General features: G+C 46.2%; 1 protein-coding gene across 6 annotated transcripts; it reads left to right on the top strand.

Moving 5' to 3' along the window:
- The first annotated feature begins 234 nt into the window (after positions 1–234).
- On the top strand, positions 235–16,074 carry DDB2 (damage specific DNA binding protein 2). Of its 6 annotated transcripts, XM_075030828.1 has the most exons (12): positions 841–1,096; positions 1,418–1,461; positions 1,573–1,756; positions 4,641–4,771; positions 5,860–6,051; positions 6,911–7,056; positions 10,060–10,159; positions 11,547–11,724; positions 12,999–13,144; positions 13,421–13,585; positions 13,899–13,944; positions 14,639–16,074. In XM_075030828.1, the coding sequence occupies exons 3-12, from the start codon at positions 1,585–1,587 to the stop codon at positions 14,887–14,889; spliced, it is 1,527 nt and encodes a 508-aa protein (XP_074886929.1). In that variant the 5' UTR covers positions 841–1,096; positions 1,418–1,461; positions 1,573–1,584; the 3' UTR covers positions 14,890–16,074. The 6 variants fall into 6 exon arrangements, with proteins under 6 accessions (XP_074886930.1, XP_074886927.1, XP_074886931.1 ...); XM_075030829.1 differs by lacking the exons at positions 841–1,096; positions 1,418–1,461 and adding an exon at positions 235–310; XM_075030826.1 differs by lacking the exons at positions 841–1,096; positions 1,418–1,461 and adding an exon at positions 400–631.
- The last annotated feature ends 16 nt before the right edge of the window (positions 16,075–16,090 follow it).

The following is a 16,090-nucleotide window of genomic DNA, read 5'->3' on the forward strand; positions in this document are numbered from 1 at the left end:
CAGGTGCTGCTTCTTGTGGAAGTTGTGTTCTGAAATAGCATCTTTTTTATTTGGTTACCGTACTTTGGGCCCTTACCATGCAGCTTTGATATGCCAATCTGGTGCTCTAGAAACTAACGAAGCGCGTAAGATTCCCAGTCCTGCACCAAAAAACCCAGCAACAACAACAACAAGCTGCCGGAGGACGCCTCACGGACTTCGACTGCCTGTTTCGGGCCAGGCCGCGGCGTGGGCCTCGCAGCCGCCTCCCGTGCCCTCCCGCCCCCGTGGAGCTGGGGGTGCTGCTCACGCTGATGGCCGCCGGCGGGCGGTAAGGACGGTGGAAGGAGGCGGTGGGGGGAAGGCAGGGGCTGGGGCAGGCACCCCCGGCCCGTCCCCCTGCCCCTCAGCGGCGAAGGAGTCGGCGGGGCCCGCGGGCTCGGCGCCGCTCCCCGGGGGCGGGCGGGGGAGCCCTCCCTTCCCGCGGGGCCGCGCCGGGAGCCGCTGCCCCCCCCCCCCCCCGCCTTGCCTTGCCTTGCCTTGCCTTGCCTTGCCTTCCCTTCCCGCCCCGGTTATGAAACCGCGGGGGAGGGGCCGGCTGCCACCCGCCGTCCTCGGCCGCGCCGGGGGAGCGGAGGCCGCCGGAGCGCAGGTGAGAGCGGGGCGGCCCTTCCCGCCCTAGGCCGCGGAGGGAAGCGGGCCGGGGCCCGGGGCCCGGCGGGCCGCTGCCCCGCGGGGCCGGGTGAGGCCTGGTAAGGCGCGGGGTGGGGGCTATTTGGGGAAGCTTGCGCGGTGCCTGCCGAGCTATATTTGAGACGGGCAGATAACCCCGTGACAGGCATTCCCGAATTATAAATAAGTTTAGCGCTAAACTAAACGGGATCAGCCCGTAGGAGGCTCTCGGCGGAGGAGCTTCTGGGGCCGCAAACGGCGTGTGACGCATCGCCCGCCGGCTCGGAGGGAAGGCTGTGGGAGGGAGGCCCGCGCCTTTCCTCAGGGGCCGGGCGGCGTTTCGGTCGTCACAACAGGAGACACGAGTGGCCGCGTCCCGCCGCCGGTCGGAAGAGCGGTTCAGGCGCGGTTGCCAGCTGGTGTAGGAGCCCAGTCGGAAGACCAGGTGGTGGATGTGAGGAAAAGTGGCCGTTAAATAGGGAGTACCTTCTGAGCCTGCTTGGTGGAAGACCAGTCGGCCCTGGGCATCGTCATAAAAGCTCTGACCTTTTTCTTAGCTGAATCTAAAGAGCTCAGCATGAGCTACTGGAGAAACAGTTAGGGTATTATGTGGCTTCACAGATGTGCTTTATGCAGATCTCTGGGTTCTAAGCTTAAAAGTTTGGTAGAAGCACATCTGTCCAAACAAATTCTAATGCTTTAGGATAAGTTCATTTTCATATGTGAACAAAGAAGAGTTTATTGAACCTGTTCCCCTCTCCAGCAGAGCACAACAAAAAGCTAGTGTCATGCTGATGAAAGAGTGTACAGGTAAAATCACTACTTTCAGACCACTGGGATATGTTTCATTCCCATTTTCCTCTCTGTCCTCTAGTTAAAAGTGTATGACAGTCTTACCTTCCACACTTTGTTTGCTTCTAGCGGTCAGACAGAATGGCTCCGGTGAACCAGCCAAAGGACAAGAAGCATGAGAGGGCTCATGAGCATTGGCCGGAAGAGGCAAAATCAGCTGGGAAGAGGAAACCGGACTACGAGGAACTAGGGAATGAACCACAAGCAAAGAGGTTGTTTGTGAGAAAAACATCCAAACCCCCAGAGAAAATCGGTAACATTTCCTCAGATCCTTACTGTTTCTCCCAGCCAGATTTACCCTAAATGACAGGCATCGACTAGTTGAAAAGGGAGAATGCCAAGAAGTGTGTTCAGACATGAGTATTCAGATGGGGTTATATATTGAAGTGATACACGGACACGTACTGGGGTAGCACACCCTCCAATTATCTGTCTAGTGAGTGTGTGCTACCTGCGTGTGTGTTTCATTTTTGAGACTCCGTATCCCTTTGTTGAAGCCTGCTTAGTCTGTTGAAGCCTGTGCAGTCACAACTTATTTGAGGGTGGGTAAGTTTTGTGGAATTCCTGAATTACCAGACGCCTGCTTTATTGTAGGACAGACCAATCTTGGTAATACATTGTTTTTTCTCCTATCCAATTCTTAATGCAGTTTCATAGTTGTAAGGTTGGTATTCTACAGCATGCAGTCTAAACTGGCATTTCCACCCAATTCTTTGCATATTCAAGCTTTTGCTACAGCAAGTAGGAGTACTTTCTACCTCTGTGTTCAGATTAGACTGGACAGAATTTCCACTAATCACTTGTCCTCATGTGGATTTTTTTCCTTTAGTATGTAACTTAAAAAAAAAAAAATCTCTTAAAAGACTTTTGATATAATGAGGAGAGGTGGTTAAATTCTAAGATACTGGAAAGGTTACTGCTTTGCATTACCAGGAAAGTTGTGTAGACTTCGCTTCACTTACACTAAGGACTATTTTCATAGAGTCATAGAATCATTTAGGTTGGAAAAGACCTTTAAGATCATCAAGTCCAAATGTAAATCTAACACTGCCAAGTCCACCACTAAACCGTGTCCCTAAGTGCCACGTCTGCCTGTCTTTCAAATACCTCCAGGGATGGTGACTCAACCACTGCCCTGGGCAGCCTGTTCCAATGCTTGATAACCCTTTCAGTGAAGAAATTTTTCTTAGTATCCAATCTAAACCTCCAATCTAAACCTCCTCCGGCGCAACTTGAGGCTGTTTGCTCTTGTCCTATCGCTTGTTACTTGAGAGAAGATACTGACACCCACCTCGCTACAACCTCCTTTCAGGTAGTTGTAGAGAGTGATTAGGTCTCCCCTCAGCCTCCTTTTCTCAGATAAAACCTTTAATTCCATCGTTTGTTTAGGAGATCAGTAGAATTACTGCCTTGTGCGGAAATACTACACACTTTTTGTACAATTTTGGCTTTAAGGACTGAGAAATCATTGAAGTGTTTTTCAACAGTCAGGATACAGGAGTTCTATGATTTCGTACATTTCCATTGTCTGGTGTATAACTCCAAACTTGGAGCAGTTGGCAGTGTGAACACTGGATGTGCAGGCAAAATACTCTTGTCTGAAAGGAGTTCTGTGTATAATTGTGGATGGTTAAAGCATCTTCAGTAGTTAATTTAGCTAGATGATTTTCATTTTAACTTCATGGCCTCATTTTCAGATTTGGTAAGCATCTGCAGTTCCTGTAAGATTCGGAGGGAATTGGATGTAGCTAGTACTTTGGAAAAATGAGACCAATTAAATTCTTCCCTTAAGCCTTTTGTAAAAAGTTGAAGACCTTTGTGTTTGGGCTTTTCCATTCTGTGTTCCAGTTTTGATTTCTATGTGTTCTGGAAAAAACAATTTTTTTCTCCTGAGCCACATAGGACAGGTTCAGTTTCTTGCAGTTGAACAATTTTTTTAAACGGTTTCTTCCAGCAGATTCTAAAAAGGCCTGAAGTTTGTTTCTTAATAAATCATCCTTCACAATGAAGTGGAGTTTCAAAAAAATACCTCCATTTCCATCACCTCTGAAGAAGGAGCTGTAGATGCTAATTCTTCTGTGAAGAAAAGGAATTGGAACATAAATACTTCTGTACCTATTTCAACAGGCCTGACAAGTGTTGGCACTATGTTGGCATGTGAACAAAGAAGTTTAGTTTCACACCTGTGCATTTCTAGGCTCCAGTGTTGCATTAAAGAAAGATTTCGTTTAGTTTGTAATCATATAGAATGATCCCTATGGTTTTGGTGTTGTGCTTTTTTTATAAATATCCTTAAATGACAATAGCATTTTTATCTCTTAAGAAATGCATTTGATGTCTAGATCCCCTGGGGCGTTACAGACCATTGCTGTGGGGATGATTAGATCACAGACATGGGACTAAACAGATCCGGTTTTTATGTAAAGGTCCCTGAAGATAAAAACTTGGAACATGAACAAAATATAGAAGCATGCTGTACTCTCAGCAAAAATCACTCCAAACAGAAAGGTTTTTCAGGCGATGAGGCGTCAGCAAGTCTATTATCAAAAACAAAACTCACAGTGCTGGAGGCAGACTGTACGGGCTACAGCACAAGCAGATCGAAAATTCTGATTCACAAGCAGGCATTTCAGGAACTGTGTGGGAGCTCATGTTGCTATGCTTGGGGAATTTTCAGGTGTTAACGTTTCTGCTGGTCACACGTCTGACCTTCCCTTTGCTGTATCCAGGGGCTTACCACCTCCTATGGCGTATTTCCAAGTCGTTGGGACTTTGGGTAGCTTCATTGTATGTTGGGTATGAGCCATTCAAATTGTATACTGCCCAGGAGATGCACCACCTGTCGCATTGCTTTAGTCCTCTCCTGTTGTCTTTCTGATAAATCTTTGGCAAGGAGAAGGAAGGTTTAACAAGAGGAAGCATGCACAAAGCTCTGGCAGGCTATGGGAAGCACTGGACTCCATAATTGCAGAGGCTGCTGCACCTTAGACATGTAAGAATCATTTAGAGGCTTTTATCTTGTGGCTGAAGCTTTTCATGGATGTAGCAGCAAATGCAGATGTCTTACCATGTTTTTTAGTGAATGAGCATGACAGGCATTGGCTCTCAGTCAGGCTTACTCTTTTCCTCTTTGGCAGGTCGGAGTGGAGGTGGGTCCATGGTGAGAAACAACAGAGTCCTTTTCCATCAGTTGGAGCGGCAGTGCAGCATTGTTCATTATGTCTATCAGAACATGCTGGGAGGCTCCATTCGGGCACAGCTCAGGCAGGTGAGGAGTTTCTCCTTCGTGACCGATTGGACATCTCAGCTGCCTACATAAAAACATCTTCAACACAAGCAGGGAAACTTTAAAGGGGCTTAAAGTTTCTCACATACAGTTTGTGGCTCCCAGTCTGGCGCGCCCTTATGTTTCTTAATCCTGTAAAATGCAAGAGCTGCGATGGCTTTCCCTTTCAGCTGACCCGGCCCTGTCACTGTACATTTTATCCTCTGTTAATTCTGTGTTTCCTTGAATCATATTTAAACTTGCCCATGGTACCAATTGAGCTATTGCACAGTGCTATTTTTGTATGCTGATCCGACTGTTCTGTTGTACTCTTTTTGTATCCACTCTACTTTGCTAATCATGTCAGGTTTAGCATTGATTTTTTGCTCTTCACAGACATATTCCATCAAGTCCATGATGTTTTACTCTTTTTCAGAGCCATACTCCTTCTTTCATTTGAAAATTAACTTTTTCTGTGACATCCATAGGTGGGAAGCACCTGGGCTAGCTTTATCTTCCAGGTGATTTATTTTAAGTATACAAATGATAAAGAAATCACCAAGCTCATTCAAGCAGTACCTATTCCTCAGATGAATAACAATACAATTGTGTCGTAGTTTCTCATTCCCTATTCGAAGTATTCTGTTCACTCTTATGCTGTATAGTTGAGCTGCAGGCAATTTGGATGGAGGACCATAATATTGTATCTCTGGATGATGCGTAACGTTTTGGGATGCTCAGTAAAGACGTAGATAGTCATAAGTGCCTTTTACTGGTGTGGAGGTGTGTTCTTCTCCCTTGTTAATTATCCTGCCTTTTTTGCTCGGTCCGCAAGACTTTGGCTTCCTATGCATCATCTAAAGGGTGATATCTCTCAGTTCTCTGTTGCTTTCTGAGTGCTGTGGCTGTGGATTTGTGTGGTCACAGGCTGTTTCCCTTGGGAACAGCGTGTTCTCTTCATTCTACAAGAGGCTTAGAATTTTGTGTGAATGTACTAACAGCAAGGGCAATTAGAAATTGTTAGCCCTCCCCATTCAGAGAATGTCAGAGATCCCTACAAAAGTGATAATTCTCTTTTATCTTTTTAACAGTGTCTGCAGCTGCCCTTTCTGCGTTCTCTTGCCTCATACCGCCTCTTTCGAACAGCAAGTCCCTTTGACAGAAGAGTGACATGCCTGGAATGGCATCCAACACACCCCAGTACTGTAGCTGTTGGTTCCAAAGGTGGAGACATCATCCTTTGGGACTATGAAGTACTTACTAAAACCTGCTTCATAAAAGGGGTAAGCCTCTGGGTGTGTGGAATGGGTGGGAGAGAAAATTGGAGTACCACCAAATACTGCAGACCAAAACAGGTCTGTTGTGAGAAGCCCATAAGGGTCTTGGGTTGCAGAGTAGCCAGCTATGGGGCAGGACTGAGGTGCAGCAATGTGTCTGTTCCTAAGTCCCAGACTGTTCTAGCCCTGGGAAGAACTGAGGCATGTTGATTAAGTGCATAATGAAGCAGTACTTGATGTGTGCTCAGTGGAAAAATAATACAGCAACTGGCAAAACAGTTATCTTAAAGGGATGCCGGAAACAAGTAGGCAGAGAGGGTCTGTCTGGTTTAGGTCTTGATCTTTCTCTGCTTACCTTTTATTCTGTGTCAGATGAGGAAACATCTTTGAGTGGGGAGAAACAAAGTCCCTTTATCTAAAGTGAGAAACTAGGGGTAGAATGAATGGTTTACACAGCTGGCATGCCCCCTTGTTGCTGTATTCAGCCATTCCCATTCCAACAGGGGCTCAAAGACTCTGTAACTTTTATCCCATTTCTAAATTAACATAGGTATGCATTGGGAGGAGGTCTATCCTCCAGAAATTCCAGAGTCATCTTTCTCTTTTTGTAAATAGTGTGGTGCCAGCCAACCAGGGAACACATTGTCTGGGGACTGAAGGAGTTGCAGTTTTGTCCTCCAGGAGGGCAGCTGTCTAGACAGCCATCATGTGGGAAGACATGGTTGTCTTTGCCTCGTTGAAGGGCTGTGGTGTGTTTCACTGTTGCTGTTAAGGACATAGCAGTGAATACAGACTTAACAGAACACACTTTTCTCCTTCCCCATCACTCAGTGGATTTTTCTTTTGTTCATCCCCTTCCTTGTAGATGGGAGCTGGAGGGGCCATCACAGGAATGAAGTTTAACCCTTTTAACCCTAGTCAGCTGTACACTTCGTCAGTTGCCGGCACTACCACCCTGCAGGATTTTAATGGCAATACTGTCCGGGTCTTCACCAGCACCGAGGACTGGGAGTAAGAAATACAGCAATGCTTTGGGCCCCTGTGTCTTGCTGGCAGGAGTGCTACAGAGATTGAGAGAGAGAGAGAGAGAGAGAGATATGTTTGTCTGTAATATGTGGGAGCTGGGCTTCCTCTTCTCCATGTACATGTCCTTTATCCTCTGAATTTCAGGGATCCTCTCTCTTCCAGGGAGGCTCACTCCTTTTTTATTTTTCCTTGAAATGGGGTGGTGGGTAGGAGAGACCTTTTCTTCATGAAGGGGAGGGACTCTGATGCTGCTTACTTCCTGTTATACATGGGAGAGTGTGGGGGTGCCAGTGGATTTCCTTAGCTGTCTATTCTTAAACCTCCCATAGCTCTGTGCCCTGGGGACCTTCTAACCTCTTCCCCTGTTAGCAGGGCTGCCTGTTGTCAGATGGTTTTTACAGGACAGCTTATAGTCCTGTCAGTGCTTCTCCACAAAAGCCATTGACTTAAAGTGGTGCGTGTCATAAGGATCACCCCAATTCATCCCACCTAACTTTTGGTGCTTATCTAAAATACCAAAATTAAGAGTCTGGGCTCCTTCAGTAGTGAGTGGAAAGAGGAGATGAATCGCTAGAGGCAACTCTGTCTGCCTATGCTTAGAATTACTCTCTCAGACTGTTGCTTTTTCTGTGGAGTCATGAGGAAGCCTGAGCTCTTCAGTTAGTTACTTCAGTTCAGTGCTTAAAGGTAAGTGAGGGAATTTGGGTTAGCATCCTCTTTACTTTTCCCCACCTGATTCCTTCTGGGTGGCGACTTTCATGGTTGGTTTCCAAATTGGCTGTTCCAGCTGTAACCCTATAAGAGGGCAGAAGGTGAACCCATGTAATGCTGGGATGACTGGCCAGGTGAGCAGGGAGGGATAGACTGGGTCCTGGGACATGAGGATCTTGTATCCCAGTGGGATGCCTGTCACAGCAATGATGCCTGGATTTGAAAAGGCATGCCATCCTCCTTCTACTGCTGTGGGGACAGGCAGGCTCTACAGGCGGGCCTTTTCTTATCCTCATTGGCTTCTTGAAATCTAGTATTTACAGTGAGACTTAGATTAAGTAGTTGCTCTGTGAGCAGCAGATGGAGTGCACTTGAGTATCAAAGAGTTGGGGGACTCCCAGCTAGCATCCTTCTCTTCTGTCTTTGTGTAGGGTTTCCGCGATTCCTCAGTTGACAGATTTGGGGAAAATAATAACAATATAACGCAGAACATAAGATTCCTGTGCCATGGGGTTAGCAGTAGGATTTTTCCTTGCACTGCTCTCATTCTGTCTGCTGGTACCTTGAGAAAGACCAGATACAGCACTGGAAGCAGCCTTTAGGGAACTGGTCAATGAAGTCTCTGTAAGAAAAGTTTCGTGCAAGACTGTCATGAGATTTGATGTGGTTTCGGCACAGAACGGGGCTGGTTTTGTTTGTGATCTCCTAAGCCTGGTCTGAGCCAGGTGGTTCACTGCAAATTAGTTGTACCCCTCATAGCAGAAGCAGCAGTTCTGCTAATGAGGTTTTCAGCCCAAAGTGGTGGGGTTGAATTTACAGGCTTAGAATGTATGTGCTCAGATTGGAAACAGGTTAGAAAAAATGGGTTCTTAGGTATGTGCCCTGTCAGAAGGCAGTGCATTGTACCTAGGGAAACCAGCAGTGTGTTCCAGGAGATGAGCGTTGCATTAATATTTTGTCTTCCATTCTAACCTTGGTGCCTCTTGGCTTTGTGTGTATTCCAGAAAGGGCCAGGAGATTCTCTCGGAGACATCAAGTTCAGTCCTTATGAGTCAGTGAAGCTTTATGTGGCATCAGGGGATGGCACCCTGAGTCTGCAGGACCTTGAGGGCAGAGCGGTGCAGGTGATCTCCCGTGCCCCGGACTGTGGCCATGAGTACCATAATGTTTGGTGAGAAGGGAGCACCGCAAGGTTGATTCTCTGTTCCTTGGGGTTAATGCTGTGCTGCTTCTTGTGCTAACATCTTCATCTTTGCCAGTGTTAGGAGACTCTTGGTAAGAATTGGTCTTGTGAGGGAGCTTGGAGACAGGCTCCTGGTCCCAACCCTAGCACTACAGGGTGGGTGACAAGCTAGACAGCCAGAGGGCACTTAGGCTTTTACAGTAGCTGGGCATGCTGCCTGCATCTTCTGGTGTTGCTTTCTGGTGACGCCATCTCCTGTCTTCCAGATACTGACAGCTTTGCACTTCATAAAGCGTGAGGTGAGAAGAGGAGGATAACTTCCTCCTCTTCATTGTCGTCAGTGTTCTGTTTTGTCTGTAGCAGCTCAGGTAGCATAGGAAAGCCACAAAACATTCCTGCACAGTCTGAGTTTCAGGTTATTGAGTTTACCCTGCTGCCCTTCTGGAGGCTTCAGGCTTGCCATGCTAGTTTCCATGACCTTGAATTCTAGAACAATTTATCTTTGCAAATGAAGTGTTCCCAACAGGTTCCCAAAGGACTGCTACTTTATTCTCACTGCCCTTTCCCTCCCAGCAGAGCTGGGGTTAAGATGTATGTCTTTATCAGATGAGTCTCTATTCAGTTTTGTATCCTGGAGCATGAAGTTGAGACAGTTTGATGTGCAACTTTCCAGTCCAAAGCTTTTGTCTTTTCTTTACTGCTGCTTCAGTGTCTTGTGGAAAATGTCATTTTAAAGCTGTTGCTGTACATTTGTCAATGTCACAAGGGTGTTCTGATCTTTCCCAAGGTGTGTCCATGTGCAGGCACCAAGTGGCTCTTCAGCCTCCATTATGTTCCACTGCCCCAATGTGTCACGCTCCATCTAATGAGCACTTCACAAATGACTAGGAAGTTATTTCATATTCAGTCATGAACAGAAAGCATTGCTGATTAGCCGTCCCCCTTCCTGATACTCAGGCCCACACCATCAGGAGGGAGATTGCAGTTACAATCTGTTGCAGTCTCCCTTGTTGACGGACGGCATGTGAACCAGAGCTCCACTGCCTTCACTTGCCTGTGGGAGGCAGCACTAATTTTGGTGTCTTTCCCTCTAGTTGCTGGTACTGCAGTGTTGATGTTTCTGCAAGCTGCCGAGCAGTGGTGACAGGTGATAATGTGGGCAACGTGGTCCTGCTCAGCACTTCTGGTGAAGAGGTTTGTATGGCTTCATGCAGCGTCTCCTCTACGGGAATCTTCATGGCTCACGTGCTTTCCTACACTACAGGGACCCTGAAAAGAGGAGCAAGTATCTTGCAGCTCAGGAGATGAGTCCACCCATTGTCTAGGTGGTGAGAAGTCCTCCACTTTTGCCATTCATTAGGCATTTTCACATTGTTGAGCGTAATGGTAATAATTCCCAAACAGGGACTGTGTTGTGTGCTATCCCTTCCTTAAGAGTATTTGCTACTGGTCAGGGTAATTATAGGGTAACCTGAAGATGTGAGCACCCTCTGCCAACAACCTTCACACTTCCAGATCTTAATGCACTCATGGGAGTCATTTAGGAGATACTGCTTTGATGTATACCCTTCCATGACCTTGTACACAACAGTAATTAAGCGGTTGGGATAGGAATTGCACTACTGCCATTAGACATGAGAGGGCAGGCAGAGGCAGACTGCACCTTGGAGTCTGAAGCAGTACGGAAGCATATTAGAGGATAGTTGGGAGTGGGCCCTGCTTCCAAGAGCCTGCTGTACCGTCACACCGGAATTACTGTTTCTCCCGCCTATAAGGGTAACATCTCTAAGGGTTTGCTACCCAATGAGCTGTGGCCAGAAGCAGCTGTGTAAATTAATGGGCAGAGTCGAGTGCTCCAAATGATTTGTGCTTATTCGAGGTTAGTTGCTTCCTTTCCTTTTTTTCTCCTGAAAGAATGTGAGAGTCTTTTCTGCACTTGGGGGATACCCATTATTGTAGGGACGATGGGCCAACTTCACCCTTTTGATTAGAAATAATCTTCAGGCTTCGGATAGAAATTTATTCGTGGGCAGTTCATATCCATTTGTTCTTGTTAATTGAAATATTTCTCCTACCCTGCTGTTTCTTTGCTGATGTATTTCTAGAAGCCAATTATATCCCCTCTTAACTTTTTTACTAAGATAAACAAAGCAAGCTCTTTTGGTCTTCTCCCACAAAGCAGCCCCTTCCTTATTACTATCTCGGCAGCACATTTTCTGTGCCTGTTTCAGTTTTTTTAAATCTTTCTGCAGGTGGAAGACTGGCACTGCATAAAGTATTCCATATGTGATCTTGCTTTGTACAGTGGCACTAATACTTCCCTCCATGAATGAAGGATTGTGTTTTCCTTTCTCATAGCTGTAATAAACTTGTGGATCAAAGTTCTCCTAGAATTAAATAGTTCCCATGGTCATTCTCCTTTCTTGTTTCCAGTGGATAAACTCTTGGTGTATTGTAGAAGTTTTGTTACTCTGTAAATGTGAGACCTCTTTAGTCTGCACTAGTAGATTATTACTCCATTTCTTTACTCCAGATCTTGATCTTTTTTTTTCTGTATGATTTTCTGTTTCCTCTGCTGCAGATTTGGAAGCTGAAATTGCACAGGAAGAAAGTGACTCATGTGGAGTTTAACTCCCGATGTGAGTGGTTGTTGGCCACAGCATCTGTGGATCAGACAGTCAAAATCTGGGACCTCAGAAACATCAAAAACAAAATGAATTTTCTTCATGTGCTTCCTCATGACAAACCTGTCAATGCAGGTGAGTTGAGATAAGGATTTCATTGCATGGATGTCTGCAGAGAATCCACTCAGCTCAGCTTTTATTATTGTAGCAACGTTAGCTTTTGCTCAGATTTGAAGTTGCACAGTAGCTAGTGTTAAAGCAAGGAAGGCATTGGGACCGTGTCGCCAGAGGCAGGGAGGTGGGTAGGGCAGCTGCAGCACAGTCTTAGACTTGCCATACAAACTGTGGCACTGTGCCTTGAGAGATGAGTGTGGAACCATCAGCAGTGGCTGAGATTAGAAAACTGACTTTATTGGGGCAGTTACTTTGACAAAAGCAGAGCATGGAACTCAAACCTCTGTTTCTTGGATGCGGTTTTAGAGTTCATGGAAGTCCAAACTGCAGGTGTCTGTCTCCAACTTTTCCACTAACTTTCTGTTGTGGTTTAACCCCAGCCAGCAACCAAGCACCACGCAGCCGCTCACTCACTTCCCTGCCCACCCAGTGGGATGGGGGAGGGAACTGGAAAAAAAAAGTAAAACTTGTGCGTTGAGATAAGAACAGTTTAAGGGAACAGAAAAGAAGAAACTAATAATGGTAACGCTAATCAAATGACAATAGTAATACTTAAAGGATTGGAATATGCAAGTGATGCACAATACAATTGCTCACCACCCGCCGACCGATGCCCTGTTAGTCCCTGAGCAGCGATCCTGCTCACCCCCACTCCCCCCAGTTTATTTACTAGACATGATGTCACATGGTATGGAATACCAGTTTGGCCAGTTGGTTCAGCTGTCCTGGCTGTGTCCCCTCCCAGCTTCTTGTGCCCCTCCAGCCTTCTTGCTGGGTGGGCATGAGAAGCTGAAAAACCCTTGACTTTCGACTAAACACTACTTAGCAACAACTGAAAACATCAGTGTGTTATCAACATTCTTCTTGTACTGAACCCAAAATGTGACACTATACCAGCTACTAGGAAGACAATTAACTCTATCCCAGCTGAAACCAGGACACTTTCCATTTGAACGAGCAAGTTCCTTTCTTTGCAATGTCTCTTTCTGTGATTCTAAAATGAGAATAATGATTCTTCTATGTAACCCAGTGCTGTAGGTTTCAGCTTACTGTTTGTAAAAGCTTTGCGTTTGTTTGAGACAGGTAAAGTCTTGTCTGTTGGGACACATGTCCATATTCACATCCCAATTAAAGAAATAGCAATGGGTTTCCAATCAGAGAAATGCGACTTTTATGTTTCTTGTCAGTTAACAGCATTGTGATCTTTTGTTTGCCTTATTGTCCCCCTCTTCTAGCTTACTTCAGCCCAACAGATGGTGCCAAGCTCCTGAGCACAGACCAGCGCAGTGAAATCAGAGTTTACTCATCTTCAGACTGGACCAAGCCACAGCATCTGATCCCACATCCACATCGGCAGTTTCAGCACCTCACACCTATTAAGGTGAGTTAAACCACCAGTCTGAGAGGAGTGTCATGCTTGGTGCTAGCAGCCGGCTCTAAATCAGAAATGGTCTGATTTCTGGTCAGGATACTACATTGGTGGGTGGATATTCACACTGCTGCAGCTCGCAGCAGAGCACTGTTCTGAGGATACTCGTGTTCTTCAGACTGTGAGTGGGATGTACAAACTGTTGCTCATACTGCAGGTTGTCTGGTGTGTGTCAGTACGAGCACTGTCCCTTTCTCTTAACTCCCCATTGCTGTGCTCTATGACTAGGCAACATGGCATCCTCGCTATGACCTCATTGTAGCAGGTCGCTACCCAGACCCTAAGTTCCCAGGGTACACGGTGAATGAGCTACGAACTGTTGATGTATTCGATGGAAACACCGGGGAGATGGTTTGTCAACTCCATGATCCAAATGCTTCTGGTATCATCTCGGTGAGTTGAGTACTGCAGCTAAAAGGACCGCTGTGTATTGAACCACAGCCAAGAGATAAGGGTTAGGGACTAGACCAATAGGAGTATCCTCTTTACTTGTGACAGACTCACGCTCTCATGGGGGTATGGCTGCCAGCTAAAGCTGCTGACTCGAGCAGGGCTGGTCCATGGTCATCTGTGGGTTTTCTGTGATACTCTTTAGGGAATGTTGGGTTTTCCAGATGGTTTGTTGTCATTACATAAGCCGTGGTGCTCTTATGACTCTTATATAAGCAGTGATGCTCTTACAGACTGACTGTGTTTCCATTTTCAGCTCAACAAATTTAACCCTATGGGAGACACGCTGGCTTCTGGCATGGGTAAGTAAAGAGAACCTGGGGCACTAAGCACGGGTGGGTTCCAGTCCCAGAAAAGGCCAGGCTTGTTTCTCCAGACTAAAGCGAGTTGTGAGTGAGGGTTTCCCAAATTCCACTTGCTAGAGGTCCTCTATAATTTCCTACATCTATAAAAGAGATCAAGACCTTCTTTTCAGTCTTTCACCTTGCAGTTAGAAAACGGGTTGCTAGTTATCTCCGGTGAAATATTCCCGGGAGTGTGGAGTCCGGAAGAGTGAGGAGGCTGCCCGCAGCAGGGTGCTGCTGCCATCTGCCGCCCATGTAACAGTAGCAGAAAACGACGGCGGTGGTGAGGGAAGCCTTTTCCTGCTAGGCTGTACCCTCTCCCTTTGTTTAATTTATCTCATTTCCTAGGCTGCATAGCCAAGATTACTCAGTTTTTCGCAGGCTGTATGGAATTAAGGGAGTCGGCTGTAGATTTAGGTCTTAGACCTGTGACAGATGAGATGAGGAATTACTTGATTATGTTTCTTAATTAGATCAAATTTCCATAGCTGTGTGGAGATAACATCTGCAGTAAATGTCTTTGCATCCTCTGTACCTTGGAAATATCTTAGAACAGACAAACCATTTTGAATTTCTGGCATTTAAGTGACATAGCCTAAGGTATTATATTTGATGTAGTGTTTCTGATGCAGTGTTTAATTTTTCCTCTCAGGCTTTAATATTCTGATCTGGAGCCGGGAGGAGATGGTGGCCAAGAAGCAAGAACATCTTTTGAAAGCCATGACAGAACAGGGGATTGGAAGCTGGAGTTTGTCCAGACGTGGAGGGCAGAGGCAGGCAAACCCTGGGACAAGTAAACTCAAAGCTAACTTACTGTCTTGGGAGCTGGAGGAGATGAGAACAAAAAGCAACGATTCTAAATCACAGGGAAGGAAGCGAAAAGGGAAGGATCTAGAGAACTGATGTAGTATTTTGATCCTTTCTGGATCACAGGGTACAAATTCAGTGTTGGCAATGGGCAGTATAAGCTGTGCAGGGCATTAGACTTCTACTTTGTCCTTCCTCCCTGGATCTGATCTTGATTCCCTGATTCTCTTTACTTCCCCTTCTAGAAAGTTGGGTCAGTACTCAGTTCCTCCTCCAAGTGGAGTTACCACCTGTTTTCTGAGGCACTAGGAAAACTTCAAAGATGTTCTCAGATCCTGCTGAAGTTACTGCTTCCAGCCTGCCACGTCTGCTTGTCATCATTTGTCAGAGGTTACCATCTCCTGCAGTCTGCTGTGGAGCAGCTCATGACAGGGTCCCCCGCCTGTTCTAGCCAAACCGAGCTGAGAGACCCTTTGCTAACAAGCTTAACGTCCTGAAAAAATACAGTGTTCACAGGGGTGAGATGATGGGTAGTTTGGGTAGCCTAGGGAACACCAGCCACCCCCATGTGCAAGCTTCTTGGAAAATGTGCATCTGTCAAGACCTCAGGCTTAGCCTGTTCTGTGCTTGCAGCTATTTAACTAGACCACGAAGAACATGATGATGCCAGAGCTATTCACCTGCCTCATGAGATGCAAGGGCAGTACTGAGCTGGGAACCAATTCTGTAGTTTCTATTTTCAGAGCTCTGGGCTTTTTCTTGCCACTGATGAGGCAATTTTTCTCACCCACACCTATGTGCTTCAGAAATGAGGGATTTCTTCCAAACACCCCTGTTCAGAGCCAAATCTCAAGACTGCTGTTAAACTGAAAAGTTGTGCTTTTTCTAGTTCGTTTACAAGGCTGCCTGGGGCCTTGCTGCTGTCCCAGAGGTTGATGGATGGGATGGGCTCAAGGCCTGCTCAGATTCTCTTATGTTCACTTTTATAGTTTCACAGTATTGATATTAATAAAATTTTGTACTAAACTAAAATTATTCTTTGATATAGAGAGTGGCTGCTTTGAGCATTCTGCTGAACTGCTTTTGTACGGGGGAAGAAGCTACAGACCTTTCTGCAAGACGGCTGAGAGACCTAGAACAGTGGTAGAAATATCAGTCAGAGTGCTGTGTCTGCAATGGACCCTTCCAAGTTGGACGGGTTGCGTTGTAAGCTGTATCTGCACATGGTCGCTGCAGTCAAGAATAGTTTATCTCAGTTCTCACTCAGCTGTAAGTGGGATTGTAAACCAGGGAATTA

Source organism: Buteo buteo, chromosome 6 (assembly GCF_964188355.1).
Source record: "Buteo buteo chromosome 6, bButBut1.hap1.1, whole genome shotgun sequence".
Classification (NCBI taxonomy): Eukaryota; Metazoa; Chordata; class Aves; order Accipitriformes; family Accipitridae; genus Buteo; species Buteo buteo.

Bases quoted from the DNA above. Each gene is read 5' to 3' on its own strand.
- DDB2 (XM_075030826.1), top strand. From the start codon at position 554: ATGAAACCGCGGGGGAGGGGCCGGCTGCCACCCGCCGTCCTCGGCCGC. The intron at 4,772-5,859 runs GTGAGGAGTTTC...TCTTTTTAACAG, and splicing joins TTCGGGCACAGCTCAGGCAG to TGTCTGCAGCTGCCCTTTCT. The intron at 13,145-13,420 runs GTGAGTTAAACC...CTCTATGACTAG, and splicing joins AGCACCTCACACCTATTAAG to GCAACATGGCATCCTCGCTA.